The sequence below is a fragment of the Dothidotthia symphoricarpi genome (assembly GCF_010015815.1).
Source record: "Dothidotthia symphoricarpi CBS 119687 unplaced genomic scaffold P153scaffold_21, whole genome shotgun sequence".
Taxonomy (NCBI): Eukaryota; Fungi; Ascomycota; class Dothideomycetes; order Pleosporales; family Dothidotthiaceae; genus Dothidotthia; species Dothidotthia symphoricarpi.
Window position 1 is genome coordinate 305539 of NW_022985028.1, and position 16941 is coordinate 322479.

The following is a 16941-nucleotide window of genomic DNA, read 5'->3' on the forward strand; positions in this document are numbered from 1 at the left end:
CCTGTCGCCGTTCTATCTTAGAATTCGCCGATCCCCCGTCTTCATCCGGCATCCCTGTTCTGTTCCTGGCTAATAACCTGCGCACCTCACCTGTTTCCACGTCCACTCTTTTCCATGCTTGAAACGCTGTTTCCGTGTGGTTGGTCGTCCATGCTGAAACTGCTACATGCAAGCTCCCAGAAGCTGGCGCAGACACGCAGCACTGCCTTCTCTGTAGATCTCTTTCCCCTTCCTAATGTTGTCCGGACGACACGACCGCTCGGCTGTCCGGACCGGGTTGGTATGCGAGCCTCACTTGTTAGTCGATGGCAGCTTCATCCCTGGAAAACGGCTTGAGTGGGACATGGCCGAGCTACGCCTTGTACATGCACCGTGCACAGCAACTGTTGTTTGGGCTTTTTCTCAACGTATAAGAATCAAGCCGTATCACTATTGTTAGCTCAGATATCTTATCTTCCTGCTCACCATCTCAGAGTCAACGCTACATCAACCTCAGCCATGAATCCATCAACTTCAGCTATCGATGTCTCATCCTCAGCCATGGATATGTCAGACTCCACTACCCCAGAATACTCCACAACCTCGTCGAGTCAACCATTTCGATTTCTCGATCTACCAAAGGAGTTGCGTTTGATGGTATATGAACGTCTACCGCGCGCAACCAAGCATTACCCCATCGTAGCGTCGAGGACTCGGTCAACTTCATGTCCTCACAACGCTTCGATGATACTGGTCAAGAGGGCTGTTTCGACGACCATCTTGTTAACCTGCAAACAAATCAATTCTGAGGCAGACCACCTCATTCAAAGGTCTATTCGGGATTTCATTCTCACACACACGCCCAAAGTCATCATGAATACGGAAGCCTGCCATGACAGCTGTGCATCCGACCAGATGGCCAGCCTCGAATGCTTCGTCGACGCTGTAGAGAGGCTTTCCAAAGCAGTGCGGGTAAGCAACCGTGTATCCTCCTCATCTAACATCATGCTAATCACCTATACACAGACAACCGAATCAGAGCGCAAAGACTGGTACTCGCCCATACGCGAACAGCTAGATTTCCTCTGCATCACCGATTCAGACATGCAATCAAAGTTCAACAACATCTGCACACAAACAGAACGCCAGCTCGCTTTCCGCGACAACCCTCACTGCGTACAGCTGGTCAACGTCTTGCCCAAGAGGTCGACGGCTGGATACCAGATGTTGTTCCAAGAGAACCGCCTAAGGCCTCTTTTCCACATGAATCTCGATCTGCCCCTCCGCGCGGGGTTCGAGGTGTCCATGGCCGGATGGATCGAGGTAGATTCCGATCACCTGGCCCTGGACAAATGTGTGCCGACGTACATGCAGAGCAGGTATTCTGCATCGGCAAGGCATCACTACAATATTCGCGACAAGAAGAGAGTTTACGAAGCGATGGATAAGGAGACTTGGACGCGGGACTGGTTGGTGTAGATGTGTCTGCAAGACTTTCCTGTCGCAGACTTGTGGAACTTAAATAGACGAGCACTATGCCAAATTCAAAAAAATACCACTTCTATACTATCACTTTGACTGCGTTTCTCAACTGTACTCACTCTCCCATCTCATTCTTCACAATATCCACCCAAACCTCGAGTCTCGACAGCACCACACACACAGCCAATCACACCAGCCCAAGCCCAAGCTTGCGCGTTCCGCAACGCGAAATCGAGGCGCAGTGTGGCTGGGGAAGACAACCCTGTTAGCCCCACATCGAGTCGACCCAGTTAACACGATGGCACCCCACCATCAATCACGACATGGGACCATTGTGCACCCGAGTCGACACGTTGCTCAGCCATGCCATGCGTCGGATGGCTTGCAGCCGGTGAAGTGGTCTGAGAATAGGGCGGCGATATGGTGGTGAATCGGAAACATTCGCTGAGGAGGAGGAAGGGGCAATTCGCGTCTTTTGAGGTTTCTGGTGATGAGACAAGGCGAGGACAGTCTGGGTCTTCGCTGGAAACCGAAGATGATTTTGTGTCCTCGACGCGGGGTCTTCGGCGTGAGGTGCTGCCTCGAAGTCTGAGCGGTCTGTCTGGCTTTGTCGCGGGATCGATTGGTGCTGCAACTGAAGCACCTGCTGAGCTGTATCTGGGGCGTAATGTACAAAACGCTGTCAACGCACCTGATGGTAGTGCTGCACAATGCACGAGTCCTTACAAGCCCCTCGACTTGAACGAGATCCGGCTCATTGAGATTCTCCCAGGAATCCTCGAAGATTCCATTGAACTGATCATCAGAACCGTTGATTTGGGAACGCAACCGCAATACGAAGCCTTGTCGTATGTCTGGAAACCTCAGGATGGCTCCATCGACCCAACTAGGATTCCCAAGTCCGTCACTATCAAGAGTCTGAATGGCGTTGCAATACCCATTAGTGCCAATCTCGATGTAGCTCTCCGTCATCTACGCAATGAACACCATGCTCGGACACTATGGATAGATGCTATTTGTATTAACCAAGAAGACTCTACAGAAAGAAACCAGCAGGTCAGCCTCATGGGCAAGATATATTCTTTAGCAAAGCAGGTACTCGTCTGGCTTGGACCCTCATCTGCTGGCTGGAACGATTCCGACTTTGCCATGGATACCATAGCGAGCGGTGACCTACGAGAGAACGATCTTACCAAACTTCTACACGGCCTGGAAAATCTTCTCAGTAGAGACTGGTTTACGAGGGTCTGGACTGTACAAGAACTTGTCCTTGCACACCATGACCCCGTCATCATTTGTGGCTCTCGCTCCTTGAACTGGACTATATTCTTATCTGCTATAGGCTTAGTACGCGATCGCATAGTAGGTTTGCAATCAACGCACTCCGTCTCATATCCTGCTGCTTTCCAGTACCTTCAATATGAAACAATCATCAAGAGTGACTACTGGCGAATGTCTCGGCAATCGTTATGGTCACAGACCCCGAAGCCCCTAGTGGTCCTCGCGGGTCGAATGGAGCATCTGGCAGAGATCAGAAGAGCAGGCGTTTTGACCGAATTTCCGAAACAACTTCGACATACGATCTATCTGCAGGCGAGCGATTCTCGCGACCGTGTGTTTGGCTTGCTCGGAATATCCGTTTTCAAGAAGAGAACCATTGTCCCTGACTACTCCAAGTCCGAGGAAGAAGTCTATGGGGAGGCGACGGCCATTGTGGCGAAAGACAATCTTTCAGTGTACCTGGACCTACTCTCGAGAACCCATCTTGCCGTCAAGAAATCAAAAACTGAACGCATGGCACCGTCCTGGATGTTGGATCTACAACTGATCAGTAAGAACTTGTTCACTTCTGACAGGACGATCGTACCCCAGGATGAAACCATCGAACAACTTCTGAACAGAGCGCATCTTGCTACGCCACTAGTCCACTGCTCGCTCAAGTTAGGATACATGCGTACTGTTGGTCAGACATGGGGCAAGATACAAATCGCCGTACGACTAGGCTCGCAGTCTCTACAGACACTCGGGACTTCACTGCGCCAACATGATATCACCGTTGATCCAGATCAGCTTCTATCGACTCTGCTAGGGCCGTCTAATCCAAACATCTTTGATCGTCAAGAGATGCTCTACGTACTCCGTGTATGTTTACAAGAAGATACCAGCGCTACAACGGTAGACTTCTTCGAATCAAAAGATTTTCTCAGGTTCGAAAACGCTTTGAACTACTATCGGCCTGTCAGACACATCTTCGTGACCGATACCGGGCTGACCGGTCTCGCACCTGGTGTCCGACCAAACACAGTCTCATGTCATCTGGTCGGACTCTTTGGTATCAACATTCCCTTCGTCCTCCGCCTTGCGGAAAGCAGATCACCAACTTCATACGAAAACGCGTCCAAACCGCCTGTGACGTGTGACCTAGAAAGACTCCGGATGCTTGAGGATGATGATCAATATGGAGAGGCAGATCAGCGATATGTACCAGAAAGAGTGGCCAAAATGGTCGGCGACGCGTTTGTAGCGGATCACCACTGGGGCCACGAGTTCATGGAGGACGCTGAGCCTGGGACGGACTGGAGAGATTTTGTGAGGGATGGTCTTCTGGAAGAGTTTGTCATCGTGTAGTGAATCCCCTCGCGTCCTCAGTAAGATCCTGCTGGTTCAAGGAACTTATCCCGTATCTGGATTGCAGGTGCGTGTCGACCTAGTACTGTACGGTTCCCAGTTCTCGAGTTATCCCCTGAACACGTGCGAAAGCTCGTCAGTACCATGGGTTATCCTCTCAAAGTAGGGGGGCGCAGCTATTGCAGCGAGGATGACGGAGGTGTAGAGCAGAAGCAAATGATTGACTAACAACCTCTCACAAGGCTGAAAACTGAGTGCCAAGATCACCTGCAGAATGGGCGTCGAAACTGGGCTAGTGATTTGTTCAAGTGCAACTGAGCTCAGCCCCCACAATAGGCTATCTACAAGCGTCAGCCTGTTATGCTGCTCGGCTGTGCAGCTCAGTGTTTCTTGATAAACCTGTGTCATGCTTCTTCAATCCCTTCTGGCCGAACCCTCGAGCCAACTCTGCCATGGAGCCACTTTCCGCTCTCAGCGTCGCAACGGCAGTTACCCAGTTTCTCGATTTTACGGGGACTATCGTTTCGTGTACATGGAAGATTTACAAATCTAACCCTGGAGATACAGAGGGAAATTCCGACATCAGGAGCATCACCAAGAGTTTGACCAAAATCAACAACGAACTTCGGCAATCTATCAACTACCCTAAGTTGAAGTACTTCTCCTCACAAGATGAGGACATCATCAAATTGGGAACACGATGCAACGAGATTGGCGGGCGCCTTATTTCAGCGCTTGATCGGCTACAGGCACAAAATAAGCACCAGCTCTGGACGAGCTTCCGAGTAGCGCTGCGCACAGTTTGGACTCAGAGCGAACTTGATACACTCTACCAGACTCTGGAAAGCTACAGACAACAGATATCTATGCATGTGCTTGTATCGCTAAGGTATTTAGATCCTGCTCATTTTCTGCAACCCAACGGTTGACTTTGGTTGCGATATTCAGAGAGCAGGTCACGTCTGCAAACAAATACCATCAACAAAACCTAAGCGAGATTCAGCGTATCTGTTGCAAAATCCTAAAGGAGGTAGGAAAAGATGTTCCATGGCGAAGAGACATCATCGACGCCATTAAGAGGAGCTATGGGCAAGACCCTTCCGACTTGAAGCATACGGCTCCACCGGCCAAACTGTATAAGGTTATACGAAGCAGTGACGCTAAACTCATTCATCGGTATCTGGTTCAAAGTCTTCGGTTCCAGGAGATAGATCAGCGGTACGAGAAGATTGCTCGTGCACATCAAGAAACATTCGAGTGGATATTTCGCCCTCCGTCTAGATTTGCTCGGTGGACAGACTTTCCAAACTGGATCAAAACAGAGGACCACCCTTTGTATTGGGTTACTGGCAAGGCTGGTGCTGGCAAATCCACTTTGATGAGGTACATCTCTGACCATCCGCAAACGCGTCAGGCCTTGCAATCATGGGCTGCCGACAGTCCGCTCCTAACAGCGTCTTTCTTCTTTTGGAATTCAGGATCGGAAATGCAGATGTCCTACGAGGGTCTGGTACGGACCCTTTTGTACCAGATCTTGGAGCAAGCGCCAGATCTCAGCCCGGTTGTCTTTCCTCACAGAGTGGAAACTGGGATTCTTTTTGGCGAACATATTTTCCAACAGAATGGAATGTCTTGGACATGGGAGGAACTTCTGAAAGCATGCCGAATCATGATGAAAGAGGCCACCAAATCTTCAAAGATCATGCTCTTCTTAGACGGCATGGACGAATTCAAGGGGAAGCCCTCAGACCTGATCGACTTTGTTACAGATCTGATTACGCCTGGCGTCAAAATATGCGCATCCAGTAGGCCATGGATCGACTTCGAAGACGCGTTTGGGCATCGTCCACATCTTCGACTCGAGGACCTTACTTACAACGACATCAAGCATTTTGTCACATCTAAGATGACTGCCAATGCAGGGTTCAAAGTGCTCCAGCAGGTCGATTTAGACTTCTCGTCCCAACTCATTGAGAACGTATGTGTTAAATCGTCAGGCGTATTTCTTTGGGTATTTCTGGTGACTGGGTCGCTTTTGACCGGCCTGTCAGAAGGCGAACGCCTTTCTGATCTGCAGAAAAGAGTCGAAAGCCTACCGGTGGATCTGGAAAATCTCTTCTGGAAAATCTTGGGCGATTTAGACACTTGGTATTTTGAAAGAGCATCGCAACTATTCCAAATTGTCCGAGCCTCGAAAAATGCCCTCACACTTCAAGACATGTCATTTGCTGATGAGGATGACCCGGAGTTTGCTATCAAAGCCCCATGTAGGGTATTGGGCAGACAAGAGGCTGTCTCAAGAGCTGAGCTCATGCGTCGGCGCACAAATGCATGCTGCAAGGGACTACTCGAGGCTAACTCTAGCCCCATAGAGGACCTACCAGATGTCAAAGTGGACTATTTGCATCGTACTGTCAAAGACTTTCTTGAAAGGGAGGATACCTGGTCGAAGGTGTGTGCCGCAACAGACGCAGAGTTCAATGTCGATCTACGACTATACAACGTCCAGATTATGCGACTCAAGACGCAGGATGCAGAAACACTTACGAGCTTCTGGGCTCCAGTAAAAGATACCATTGGGTACGCTGTCAGAGCCGACCCTTCTTGCTCAACTAACCAAGTCACTCTGCTGGATGAAATTGATAAGGTTATGACAACCCTTACAAACACTACTCTCCAAACTGGATCGACCTTTCTACATTCGGCATCCATGAAGGGCACAATTCTGACACACTGGACACAGGTCAAGGGTGATGCATACACAACCACATCTTTTCTTGGGCTTGCCACTCAATATCAACTCAAACATTACATTAGTACTACCCTCCAAGCTATGCCTTCACACCAAGCCTCCAACACTGCTTCTGAACTTTTGGATCTAGTCGTGGAAGATCGCTATGTCCTTACCTCGTCAATCTCAGACGGAGAACAGGAAAACGATAACCTTTTGCGACTTTTGCTACGACATGGCGCGGATCCAAATTACAGGCCCCAATTCTCAAAGAATTCGTCTTGGGCTAAACTACTAAGCTGGGATATATATGTCGTCCAATCTGGCGCAACCAGAGATTTTCTACAATTTGGCGCAGATCCCCGCAATGATGTCCTCAGAATAAAGATTAAATCCGATCGTTTTCCCGCTGAACTAAAAGAGCTTGTGAAGCAGAAACGAAGAGAAACGAGGTGGTCATACTATAGTTCAAAATTTCGCAAATCGCCTTAGCAATCCACGGTATTGGTGGTCGACCTTTTTCACCGCGCAAAACCAAACAGAGAAGTCTTCCGATGTCACGCTATGAAGGAATACCGCACAAATTGACCATAGTCCAACAATGAGTCGGCTATTCAGGTTGTCTCATCCATGATCAGATAGGGACCTAAACTCGTGACGAGTCGCCACCCCCCGTGTGAGGACTTGGCTCGAACGGAGATTCGGTCATGGGTTTGAGCGGTTCCGTGCCAAGTCCAGCCTATCTAGGAACAGCTTGGAAGAAATGAGGAAATGGCGGCGGATGTGGGGGATTTTGTATCTGCGCCATCCCACAGATGAAGTTGAGATGAGCAAGTTTCTGGACGAGGTTCTGCTGAACAATCGGATTTTCGTGCATGCAGAGGGAAAGTTTGCGAGATGGGAGATGTGCGTAGTGGAGGTTGAGAAACTGCGTGTAGATTCAACTTGATGGGCGGTCTTTGGACGGCGATGGAAAGTGCTGGTGTTGGATCGGTGAAGGGGAGTGAAGTGTTGTAGCTGTGCTGGTCTAGTAGCTGCTGTACGAGTAGGTTCTATATCCGTGCTTTGCCTTTTGTCAAGAAACAATTGTACAATGCGTTGATAGTCGATGAACACGTTTAAGAAATACTTCGGTGAACTTACTTGGTTGCTCTGTCGCAAGGCACTTGGCAGAACATATAAGCACCAGCAAATTGTAATACTTGTAATATGTATCTTGGCTCTAGCCCCAGTCACGTCTGATTATGAGTCTTTGCAGTGATACCTCTCGTTCCACATTTCTCGTATGCTTCGTTGACAATCAGGCAATCAGAACGAATAAAAGCACAGATACCCGCTTCCGAACCTAGTTCATCGTTCACGATCGTGTTTTAGCACATTGTTGATCGGCACATTAACTCGAGCCCAATGATTCGAACGAAGATCGGGCTAGCCATACTATAGGCGAGATCCGTGAGCTTGCGTAGTAGTCTATCGGGAGTGCCTCCGTCCGGACCTAAGACGTCACACGCGTTTAGAACAACACTAACAACACGAACTTCTTGAGCCACACAGACAGATTGTGTAGGCTACAAAGCCTCGAATATTAGTTTACTAGACACGTCATGGCCGAATACCCACCGATAGGCTGCTACTCACGTCATGTTATATCAAATCATGTCGCAAAGCACTCATATCATGCCAGACTTTTGGAAAGCCATGATGTAAAAGTGGAGATATCCAGTTGGATGCTCACGTTCCGAACTAAAAAACAGTTATAAGCTACTCGCAAAAACATAAGGTATCCTACTTTGAACTTTTTGCTTGGCGATGCAGACAACAATTAGGTTGAATCTACTCAGAGAATTAGAACTTTTGTATGGAGATTTTTGTGTAGTGACAATTAGGTATTCAACCCCTTCTCTTCCATAGTAGGGAGGCCACTAGAAGTCTGAATTGCGTTGAGCCCGTAGAGACGTACTACGTGCCTCTGAGTAGTTAGCCTCTGCCTAGCGTCAATTTCGAAGCCAGACATAGGATCGAGTAGATGATATGTTTGAACTATAAGAGAACAGCACAATCTCCTGATCATCTGTCCGTTAGAACCCAACACACCTCTTCCAATTTTCGTTGCATACACAGTCCAAAATGGGTCAAGACATCCTAACGTCGTCCACAACCCCCGAAGATGGCCTTCCGCCCATGGGTCAACGACATCTTCTCCAACTACTCGACTACCGTGTCAAGAATAAACCAACTACCCCATATGCCTCGATGCCAATAGATGAAAACGACATCTCAAAGGGGTTCAATGACATCTCCTACGACACCTTTGGGAACGCAATAAACCATTGCATTGAATGGCTCCAATCTGTTCTCCCACCACCAACATCACCGTTCGAAACCGTGGCATATACAGGACCAAGAGATATGCGGTACTCGATCTTGTTCTGCGCGTTGGCCAAGCTGGAACGCAAGTTGCTAGTCCCCAATCCTATGGCGAGGCCAGCCGCACAGGCTTCTCTAGTACACATGACAGAGTGTAAAGTGTTTTTGTACGGCGGAGAACTTGAAACTGTAGTTCATTCTGTATCTAAGCAGGTCACAGAGTGGGATGTGAAGGTTGTGAAAACGCCGGAGCTGGACGTGTGGCTCACGAAAGAGAGGGCTGCCCCGTATGAATGGAGCAAATCGTGGGAAGATGCTAGGTTGATACCGTGTCTCGTAGTTCACACATCCGGCACCACTGGTCCGCCAAAGCCGGTTGTTTATAATCATGCAACTTTGGTAGCACAAGATGCTTCGCAGTTGATGCCGGAATATGGGGGCGACTGCACGGAGAACAATCTCAAAGAAATGAGGTGCTATAGTCCACTCCCGGCCCTCCATGTAAGTCCTATGATCCTTGAAAAGCAATCACTAATGCATTGTAGGCGGTTGGCATCTTTCTGTCGATTTTGTTCCCCATTATCTTAGGGACCGTTCCAGTCTTTGGTCCCACTACGAACACCACGCCTGACAACATCGCCCAGGTGATCGATGTTCTCCGCTATGGCAATTGCGAAGTATATATGGCGCCACCAGTTTTCATAGAAGCGCTTGTCAATAGTACAGTTGGTCTTGAGGCTCTGGGAAAGCTCGACATGGTGTACTTCGCTGGTGCAGCCATGCGAAAGTCGACGGCCGAGAAGCTGATGGCTCACACACGGCTGTATTCAGGATACGGGTCGACCGAGGCAGGTTGGCCCCTCTGCGTCCGACGGGAGAACGAGGAAAACTGGGAGTATCTTTCATTTCGAGAATCTCACGGTATTAAGTTTGTGCATACGGAGGGTGACTTGCATGAGCTTGTTTGGGTTCGCAGACCAGAGCTGGAAAAGTGGCAGCCGGTGTTCTACATATATCCCGAACTCGAAGAGTTCCACTCGGGGGACCTCTGGGTCGAGTCAAAGACGAGACCTGGAGCGTGGAAAGTCACTGGCCGGACTGATGATCTGCTCGTGTTCGAAAATTCGATGAAGCTCAACGCCCAAACCGTTGAGATGAGTTTGGCTTCCCATCCGAGCGTCAACGGGATTGTAGTCGGTGGACAAGGCAGGTCGCGTCCATTTGTGATTATTGAGTGGGCAAACAACGAAGGCGAAGACATAACCAAACTCGAGCAGCTGTGGCCCGAGATTGAGCGGGTCAACGAAGGCATGGTGAGCGGCGGTGTAACGATCCTGAAAGATATGATTCTATTTGCGACAACCGAGAAAAGACTACCGCGGAACGTGAAAGGTGGTGTGATAAGGAAACGAAGTGAAGAGATGTACGAAAGAGAGATAGAACAGTTGTACAACCAATAAGAGATCGAGGGCTTAGCATGAAAGAGGTTGGAAGAAGTTCAGAAGGCGACCCAAATGTATCAACTCAAACTCAAACTTTTAGTAAATACGACTTGATACTAAGTGTTGATAGAATCTGCTGATTGTCAACACATGCGCCGCTCATGCCCATCCAGCCTTCAGTTTGCTAATTGCTTCGCTTTCTGACACTACGTCAGCCATCTTCGCGTTCATGTCAAACATATTCGCGTCGTGTACAGCAGGCGATCGGTCACCACATGCCTCGCCAACGATCTGAGGCGGAGGTTAGTGATGTGGAGCAAGACGCATGGAATGCCAAGACCAATCTCACCATCGGCCGATAGCCTAAGCACAAGGCGTCCAAAGTGCTCGCACGCACACATCCACTCGTACTGACACCGCAGATGACCAGCGTGTCAATGCCTTTAAGTTGGAGCCGGGTGTTGAGGTCTGTGGCAAAGAAAGCGCTGGGATAGCGCTTGGTGATAATGACCTCTCCTTCTTGTGGCTCTAATCCTGGAACCCAACTCTCGAGTCCTGTCTCGTTGCCCTTTTGGAACACTGTCAAGAGAGGCGCCTTGCAGAAGAAGACACCTGCATCCGACATGTCTGGCTCGGTGTATTCGACGCGAGTCCAGACCAACGGTACCTTTCCTTCACGTGCAGCAGCGACAAGCTTCGCGATCGAGGCAGGTGCGGCTGCCGAGGCTGGATTTGAGCTGGTATCCAACGGCGAATCTTTCTTCCAGTAAGCATTGCAGACGTCAATAAGCAGCAGCGCGGGCCTGCTTCCCCATCCTATCTTCCCCGCGAAGCCCGATCTGACGTAGTTGTCGTGGTCGCCGTGGTCCTTGGAGGGCATTTTTTCGAAAGTGTGTGTAGAGAGGTACGTCGCGAATCACAACGGAAGGCTGCCCGTTCACTCATGTTTCTAGGGCTGCCAAACGTCCCCAACACCTTCGACAAGCTGCACGCGCAGTATTGCCAAAGTGTCGGGTAGCATTCTGCCCTAGTCTATATGTCGGAGCAGTCAGCCCTCTAGGCGGCTTTGACGGTTGCCAGCATGCGGAATTGCCTAATCCCCAGACTACAACTGGTGCTCGGTCGGCTCTGATTTACCCGACGCGTGGAGAGAATCTGACGCTAAAACAACAGAAAGCGGTGCATACCCGGGCGAGACATGTAGGATCCAACCCGTGACAACACATTGCAGCATTCCGTGCATCCTGTCCAGTCACCGGAGACCCTGATCCAAGTTCAGCTAGTCCTCCGCCCGTTTGAGATCACCGTGTTGTGCCGTCGGCTTCATTCACCTAACGCTTGTCCCGAGCTCTTGGCAAATGGTCGGACTTCCCCAATTTCCCCACATACTCCAGGCCGAGGCCACCGTCGAATCCCCCGAACCTTCGATCTTCATCTTCACCATGGATGCAAGAGAGGGAAGAATCGGAAATTCATTCGCCTGCGAGCGCTGTCGCAAGCACAAAGTCCGATGTGTTCCATCAGACATTGCAAGTATCTGCCAAAGGTATGTTGTTTCTCGTACATGTGCATGTCCCTCCACTCTCGGGATAACCGTTACCTAGGTGCCAAAAAGCTCGGGTGGAATGTATCGAGCATGTTGCGCGTCGACGACCAGCAAAACCTAGGGTGGACAGTCATGCACCTAACAAGATGCGCGACCTTGACAAGAAGCTGGACAAGATATCTGCCATCGTCGCAACTATGGCGCCAAATTCTACGCAAAATTCTACGCCAAACTCCACGCCTCAATCTACCCTACCGTCGGTAGCTATCCTGCCTTCTCAAGTACCTGAAACGGCTCAGCGCACTCCTTCACCACCACATCCCACAGTACCACCAACATCTGCCCCATCAGTCCAAAAGCCTCCTGTCTTCCCGGCTCCTAGGCCTGCAAGCATCTCTGAGAGCTCCTTAATGTTTTGGGAGTCTATCAATGATACTCTGTCGTCTCTTGGACGGATAGATCCCATCCTTCGATCGATCAGCGTAGTTCACATGCAAATGCTACTCGACACGTACAGAACCATGGTCGACTACTTCCCCTTTGTATCATTACCCAACGACTGTTCATGCAAAGACCTGATACAACATCGACCAATGTTGATGTTTGCAGTTCTTACCGTGGCGTCTCACGACTCTGTGCTGCTGCAGTTAAAACTGAGTCGCGAGTTTCGCAAAGTCATCATGGTGAAAATTATGAACGGGGAGAAGAGTCTGGATCTTCTGCAAGGCTTGTTGGTCTTTATAGCGTGGCATCATCACTACATGGACTCCCAGGCCGTGTCCATCCCCATGCTGATCCAGATATGCGTTGGCATAGCATGCGATCTGGGTCTCGACAATATATCGAATATTGCCAGGAGCCCGTTGCAAAGAGAAGATCCTCGAGACAGGGAAGCAAAGAGAGCATATCTGGGATGCTACTACTTGGTTTCCAACGTTGGACTGATGGAACCTAACAAAGCGCGCTGCTTGTCTTACTCAAGTACGCTTCGCAACTATGCTTCTGAGCTCGCTTCTATCTGGGAGCACAAATCGGATGCAGTACTCCCTATCCTGATTGATGTGTGTCAATTCATGGAGGACATTGAGGAAACCTTTCGCGAACAGTCTGGACAAGCATTGGTCACTCGATCTCAAGTGAAACGCTTGAACGACAAGTGGGAACACATTCGACAGGCATCGAAGCTGCAAGCCACTGATTTTGGTATGGACTCTTTACGTACGGTAGCAGAATCTGTGCTTACTATTGTTTAGAGACTTTGCAATGGATACAACTCGCCGCACGAATACACTTGTATAGGGCCGCCGCGTCTGTCGACCTCACGGACCGAGAAAGCACTCCATGGGCTTCAGGCTTCCAGCTCTCATTGCGCGTTACGTCCCTGCGTTCTGTCGAACAGTATCTCGACAACAGCGCAAAGCTTTCGTCAACTCAATTCGAATACATCTCAATAGTCGACTGGCTCAATATGATCTCAGCCATGACCAACCTGAGCAAGCTCGCATTACAATCTTCGCCCACGCCTGGCTGGGACCCCGCCGAGCTCCAGATTGCAAAATCGTTCGAATATTTCCGGGATCAGCTCGCATCGCGAATGCCACGTGTCCGCGACCCCCACGAGAACAGCGAAGACGTATTTGAGAGATTTCGTCGCGTGACAGCGATCATGAAGACAGCTCTGCGCAATTCGAGCGGCAGATGTAGCCCTAGTGGAAGCACTTTCGAGCTTGCTACATGTACCGGACGAACTGTGTCGCTGTTGCAGGATATTCCCTTGCCGAAGCCCGGTGCATCGACTAACGGAATTGAAAAGCTTCCAACCCTGTGGAAAAGTCCTTCATTTAACATCAACCACACCGACTTCCCCTGGAAGTTCTTGATGGGTACTGTATGAAGGGAGATACTGGTACACCTCTTCGAGTTGCAGAGAATGCATAGTGGACTGCCTGATTTCGGATTGCACGGTTGATGGGATATCCAAGAGCTATCTGCGCTTCCTCAATCTGGAACAAACCGCACCTGTTGGCCAACGAGATATATGGTCTACAACGGACACTGAGACATGCACGCTCCGAGCTGTTACAACTACCTCCATGACCGGAGTTGAACAGACAACCACCTCGGAAGATGTATTCCCCAAGGCAGGCCCTGATTTGATCCTCCCGTTTCTGCTCGACGCGAGACAAGAATCATGTTTTCTTCTTCCATGTGGCTCTCTGCCAATTTTCCAGATACCCCCACGTGTAGATTTATCTACACCCATGTAGACAAAAGAATCATACCCTGGTACCCCTCGAAGATACCTTCTCCTGCATCTCACCTCACATCTTGCATCTCGCATCACGGCAGGCAGTGCACTAAACAAACAAGCAAGCAAGCCCATCATAACTCCACCCTCCGTCCTCGAAGCACAACATCTAGAAATGCTCAACACAACCCATCCTTACATTTCCCATTCGAAATGAGAATCTAGGCTGCTGGTTCAGCCAATTCGCAGGCAAGTCCAGCTGGGCGGACACCATCTGGGGATGCAGAGTCTCGATTACCGCGACAGGGTGGGAGGTACTCTAGTTCTGGAACATCAGGGGGTAGTATAGTGAGGACGGAGGAGGATGAGACCAAGCGGAATCAACGTAGTCAAAAACCAGAACAAGCGGGTATCATTCCACACACTACATTCTCCCACAACCATATCAACTGTAGTGTATTTCTCTCCTTTTCACCCATGCACGACTTGACCCCCCCTCAGCGAATCATGCGAAACACATGCCCCCCCGTGCTAAACACCCAATTATCCAGACTCGCAGTCTCGCTATCCCCAAACGTAAGCCACAAGTACTTGAGCGTCTGCGCCCACGACCTGCCTTGTACATCGATCCACCGCCCATCGCCATCGCTGCTCCACTCAGCGCGCTGCACCCTATACACATCCGCGAGCTGCGCGTACCCATACGGCGCCTTGCAGTACTCCTCCATGGCCGAAAACGCTTCCCACGCCCACTCGCGATAACGCAGCTGGCCCGTGACGCGCCACGCGTAGAACAGCGACGCGACGTACTGCGGGCCGCCCTTGAACGCGGGGTCCTCGCTCCAGAAGCCCGAGGCGGCCCACTCCTCGGTCTCGCGGGTGGACGCCGGCGCGCGAAAGGGGGTAGTGTAGCTGAACTTCGGGGTCCAGGACCAGGCCTCCGGGCCGATGTTCGAGGGCGTGGACGTGTATGTGTGGCGGCAGGCTTCGAGGAGGGCGAGGGCGAAGGAGCGCAGGTAGGGCTGGTTGAGGTGTTTTGCGGCGAGGAGCAGGGTGCCTGGCGCGGCGCAGGAGGTGTGGGATTGCTGGTTTTCGTAGTGCGAGGCGATGTGGCGGCCGAGGAAGAGGTGCTGCATTGTGTGGTTGGGGGCCGAGGCGGAGCGCGAGCTGAGGCGCTTGCGCAGGGAGTAGGCCGAGGCGAGGAAGCGCTGCTTGTATACGTCGAGGTAGGGGTCGGCTGGTGGGGCGAGCAGCGTCATCTTGAGGAGGTACTCGTAGTATGAGGCGTGTTCGTCGTCCCAGTGTCGAGCACGGCCGAGTGGAGCGCCTGTCACGATGTCGATGGGGGAGTCGACCATGCCGGGCCAGGGTGTTGTCCATTTGGACCAGACGAGGGGGGCCCATGCCAGAGTCGAGTTCTTTGCGTAGATAGAGTCACCAGTCAGTCTGGTCAGGACGCGGTTCTCGAGGATGGAGGAGCCGGTTTGTGCAGGGCTGGTGGCAGGATGGTCGTATTTTTGTTTTCCTGGGTTCTCGGTGAAGATTGATAGAGGTTCGGGGACCCCTTGGTTGGTGTTGAAGTCGACTCGTGGCCAGGGCATGCCAGTCGGTGTATCGTACGCGGGGCCAAGCTTCACCGCCAGAGTAACAGCATGCTCGAGGATAAGGTCTCGCGCATCGTCATCCATGACCTGTTCCGGTATCAAGCCCGCATCATAGAGGTCTACCAACGAGAGCAGTCCGCCCAGATAGCGAGTAGTCGTCTCGAAAGGGTCCACAAGGTCGTCTGTGACGGTGAAGTCGATGCCCAGAATATGCTCGACCGAGAGCTCCAACTCGTCCCACAAGCCCATCAGCGCCAGCGTGCTCGCCGAGTCGACAATAAAGCCGCCCCAGCCATTCCTCGTCGACGAGTTCCCGCCCGACACAGGCAGGATGTCGTCGCGACCCCACGCATGCTCCCTGTACTTCCAAAACGTGTACTGCATGGCACTCCGCACCTTGTCCGCCCGCCCCTCCTGCGCCTTGCCCGTGCCATTCCACTCTGCATACTGTATCTGAGCGCCAGACGCAGGCGTCGCCTTGTTGCCGAGTATAGGGTTGGAGAACTCCTTGATGAGCAAGTAGAGAGTTATAACGAGAACGGCGGCCAGGAGCTTGAACGTCGATTCAGGATTGGCCTCGAATTTCGATTTGCCCCAGCGCCGGAAGCTGGGCATATTGGGAGGCGTGTATGGGAGTGTGGGGGCCTCAAGTCGGTAGCAATGGCGGCGGCATCGGTTCACCCAGGGCAGGTCGTGTGTGCGGTCGAACAAAAACTCTTGCGCAGCGCTATGTCATGTCTCTGGGAACGGATGGTGCGTGCGTGGGTTGGGAGGCTCGGAAAAGAGGCAATACTGCAAGCGCACGCACAAATCATGAATTCTTGTTGGGCGGTTTGGTGTCGTGTTCGCATCTAAGCGCATCTCATGCGCGAGAGTGTCGTTCTTGGCATGGCTCCATCTCGACTTCTTCCAAC

At 51.0% G+C, this 16941-nt stretch overlaps 8 protein-coding genes across 8 annotated transcripts; 5 read left to right on the forward strand and 3 right to left on the reverse strand.

The window, feature by feature from the left end:
* Positions 1-417: 417 nt before the first annotated feature.
* On the forward strand, positions 418-1669 carry P153DRAFT_118004 (uncharacterized protein). The gene has a single exon (XM_033661955.1). The coding sequence runs from the start codon at positions 499-501 to the stop codon at positions 1456-1458; it is 960 nt and encodes a 319-aa protein (XP_033519402.1). The 5' UTR covers positions 418-498; the 3' UTR covers positions 1459-1669.
* A 212-nt stretch (positions 1670-1881) lies between these two features.
* Positions 1882-3105, forward strand: P153DRAFT_300916 (HET-domain-containing protein; the record flags this gene model as incomplete). The annotated part of the gene is made up of 2 exons (XM_033664357.1): positions 1882-2927; positions 2997-3105. Coding segments are annotated over 2 exons (1155 nt in total), but the record flags the coding sequence as incomplete, so codon positions are not given.
* A 1436-nt stretch (positions 3106-4541) lies between these two features.
* Positions 4542-6517, forward strand: P153DRAFT_250666 (uncharacterized protein; the record flags this gene model as incomplete). Its single annotated transcript, XM_033662706.1, has 2 exons — positions 4542-4967; positions 5045-6517. Coding segments are annotated over 2 exons (1899 nt in total), but the record flags the coding sequence as incomplete, so codon positions are not given.
* Positions 6518-8962: 2445 nt separating this feature from the next.
* Positions 8963-10638, forward strand: P153DRAFT_325340 (acetyl-CoA synthetase-like protein; the record flags this gene model as incomplete). Its single annotated transcript, XM_033665267.1, has 2 exons — positions 8963-9688; positions 9733-10638. Coding segments are annotated over exons 1-2 (1593 nt in total), but the record flags the coding sequence as incomplete, so codon positions are not given.
* On the reverse strand, positions 10521-11510 carry P153DRAFT_349187 (N-carbamoylsarcosine amidase; the record flags this gene model as incomplete). The annotated part of the gene is made up of 2 exons (XM_033666238.1): positions 10521-10920; positions 10979-11510. Coding segments are annotated over 2 exons (664 nt in total), but the record flags the coding sequence as incomplete, so codon positions are not given.
* Positions 11511-11987: 477 nt separating this feature from the next.
* Positions 11988-14069, forward strand: P153DRAFT_300614 (uncharacterized protein; the record flags this gene model as incomplete). Its single annotated transcript, XM_033664341.1, has 3 exons — positions 11988-12175; positions 12234-13378; positions 13429-14069. The coding sequence occupies 3 exons, from the start codon at positions 11988-11990 to the stop codon at positions 14067-14069; spliced, it is 1974 nt and encodes a 657-aa protein (XP_033519407.1).
* A 45-nt stretch (positions 14070-14114) lies between these two features.
* Positions 14115-14741, reverse strand: P153DRAFT_118092 (uncharacterized protein). The gene has a single exon (XM_033661957.1). It carries the CDS (start codon positions 14559-14561, stop codon positions 14160-14162), a length of 402 nt encoding a protein of 133 aa, XP_033519408.1. The 5' UTR covers positions 14562-14741; the 3' UTR covers positions 14115-14159.
* Positions 14742-14920: 179 nt separating this feature from the next.
* On the reverse strand, positions 14921-16642 carry P153DRAFT_360645 (glycoside hydrolase family 47 protein; the record flags this gene model as incomplete). Its single annotated transcript, XM_033666931.1, has 1 exon — positions 14921-16642. The coding sequence occupies one exon, from the start codon at positions 16640-16642 to the stop codon at positions 14921-14923; it is 1722 nt and encodes a 573-aa protein (XP_033519409.1).
* Between the last annotated feature and the right edge of the window lie 299 nt (positions 16643-16941).

What these genes read in the sequence shown, in the direction of transcription:
- P153DRAFT_118092 (XM_033661957.1), bottom strand. Translation starts at nt 14,561, where the DNA reads ATGATGGGCTTGCTTGCTTGTTTGTTTAGTGCACTGCCTGCCGTGATG.
- P153DRAFT_118004 (XM_033661955.1), top strand. Translation starts at nt 499, where the DNA reads ATGAATCCATCAACTTCAGCTATCGATGTCTCATCCTCAGCCATGGAT.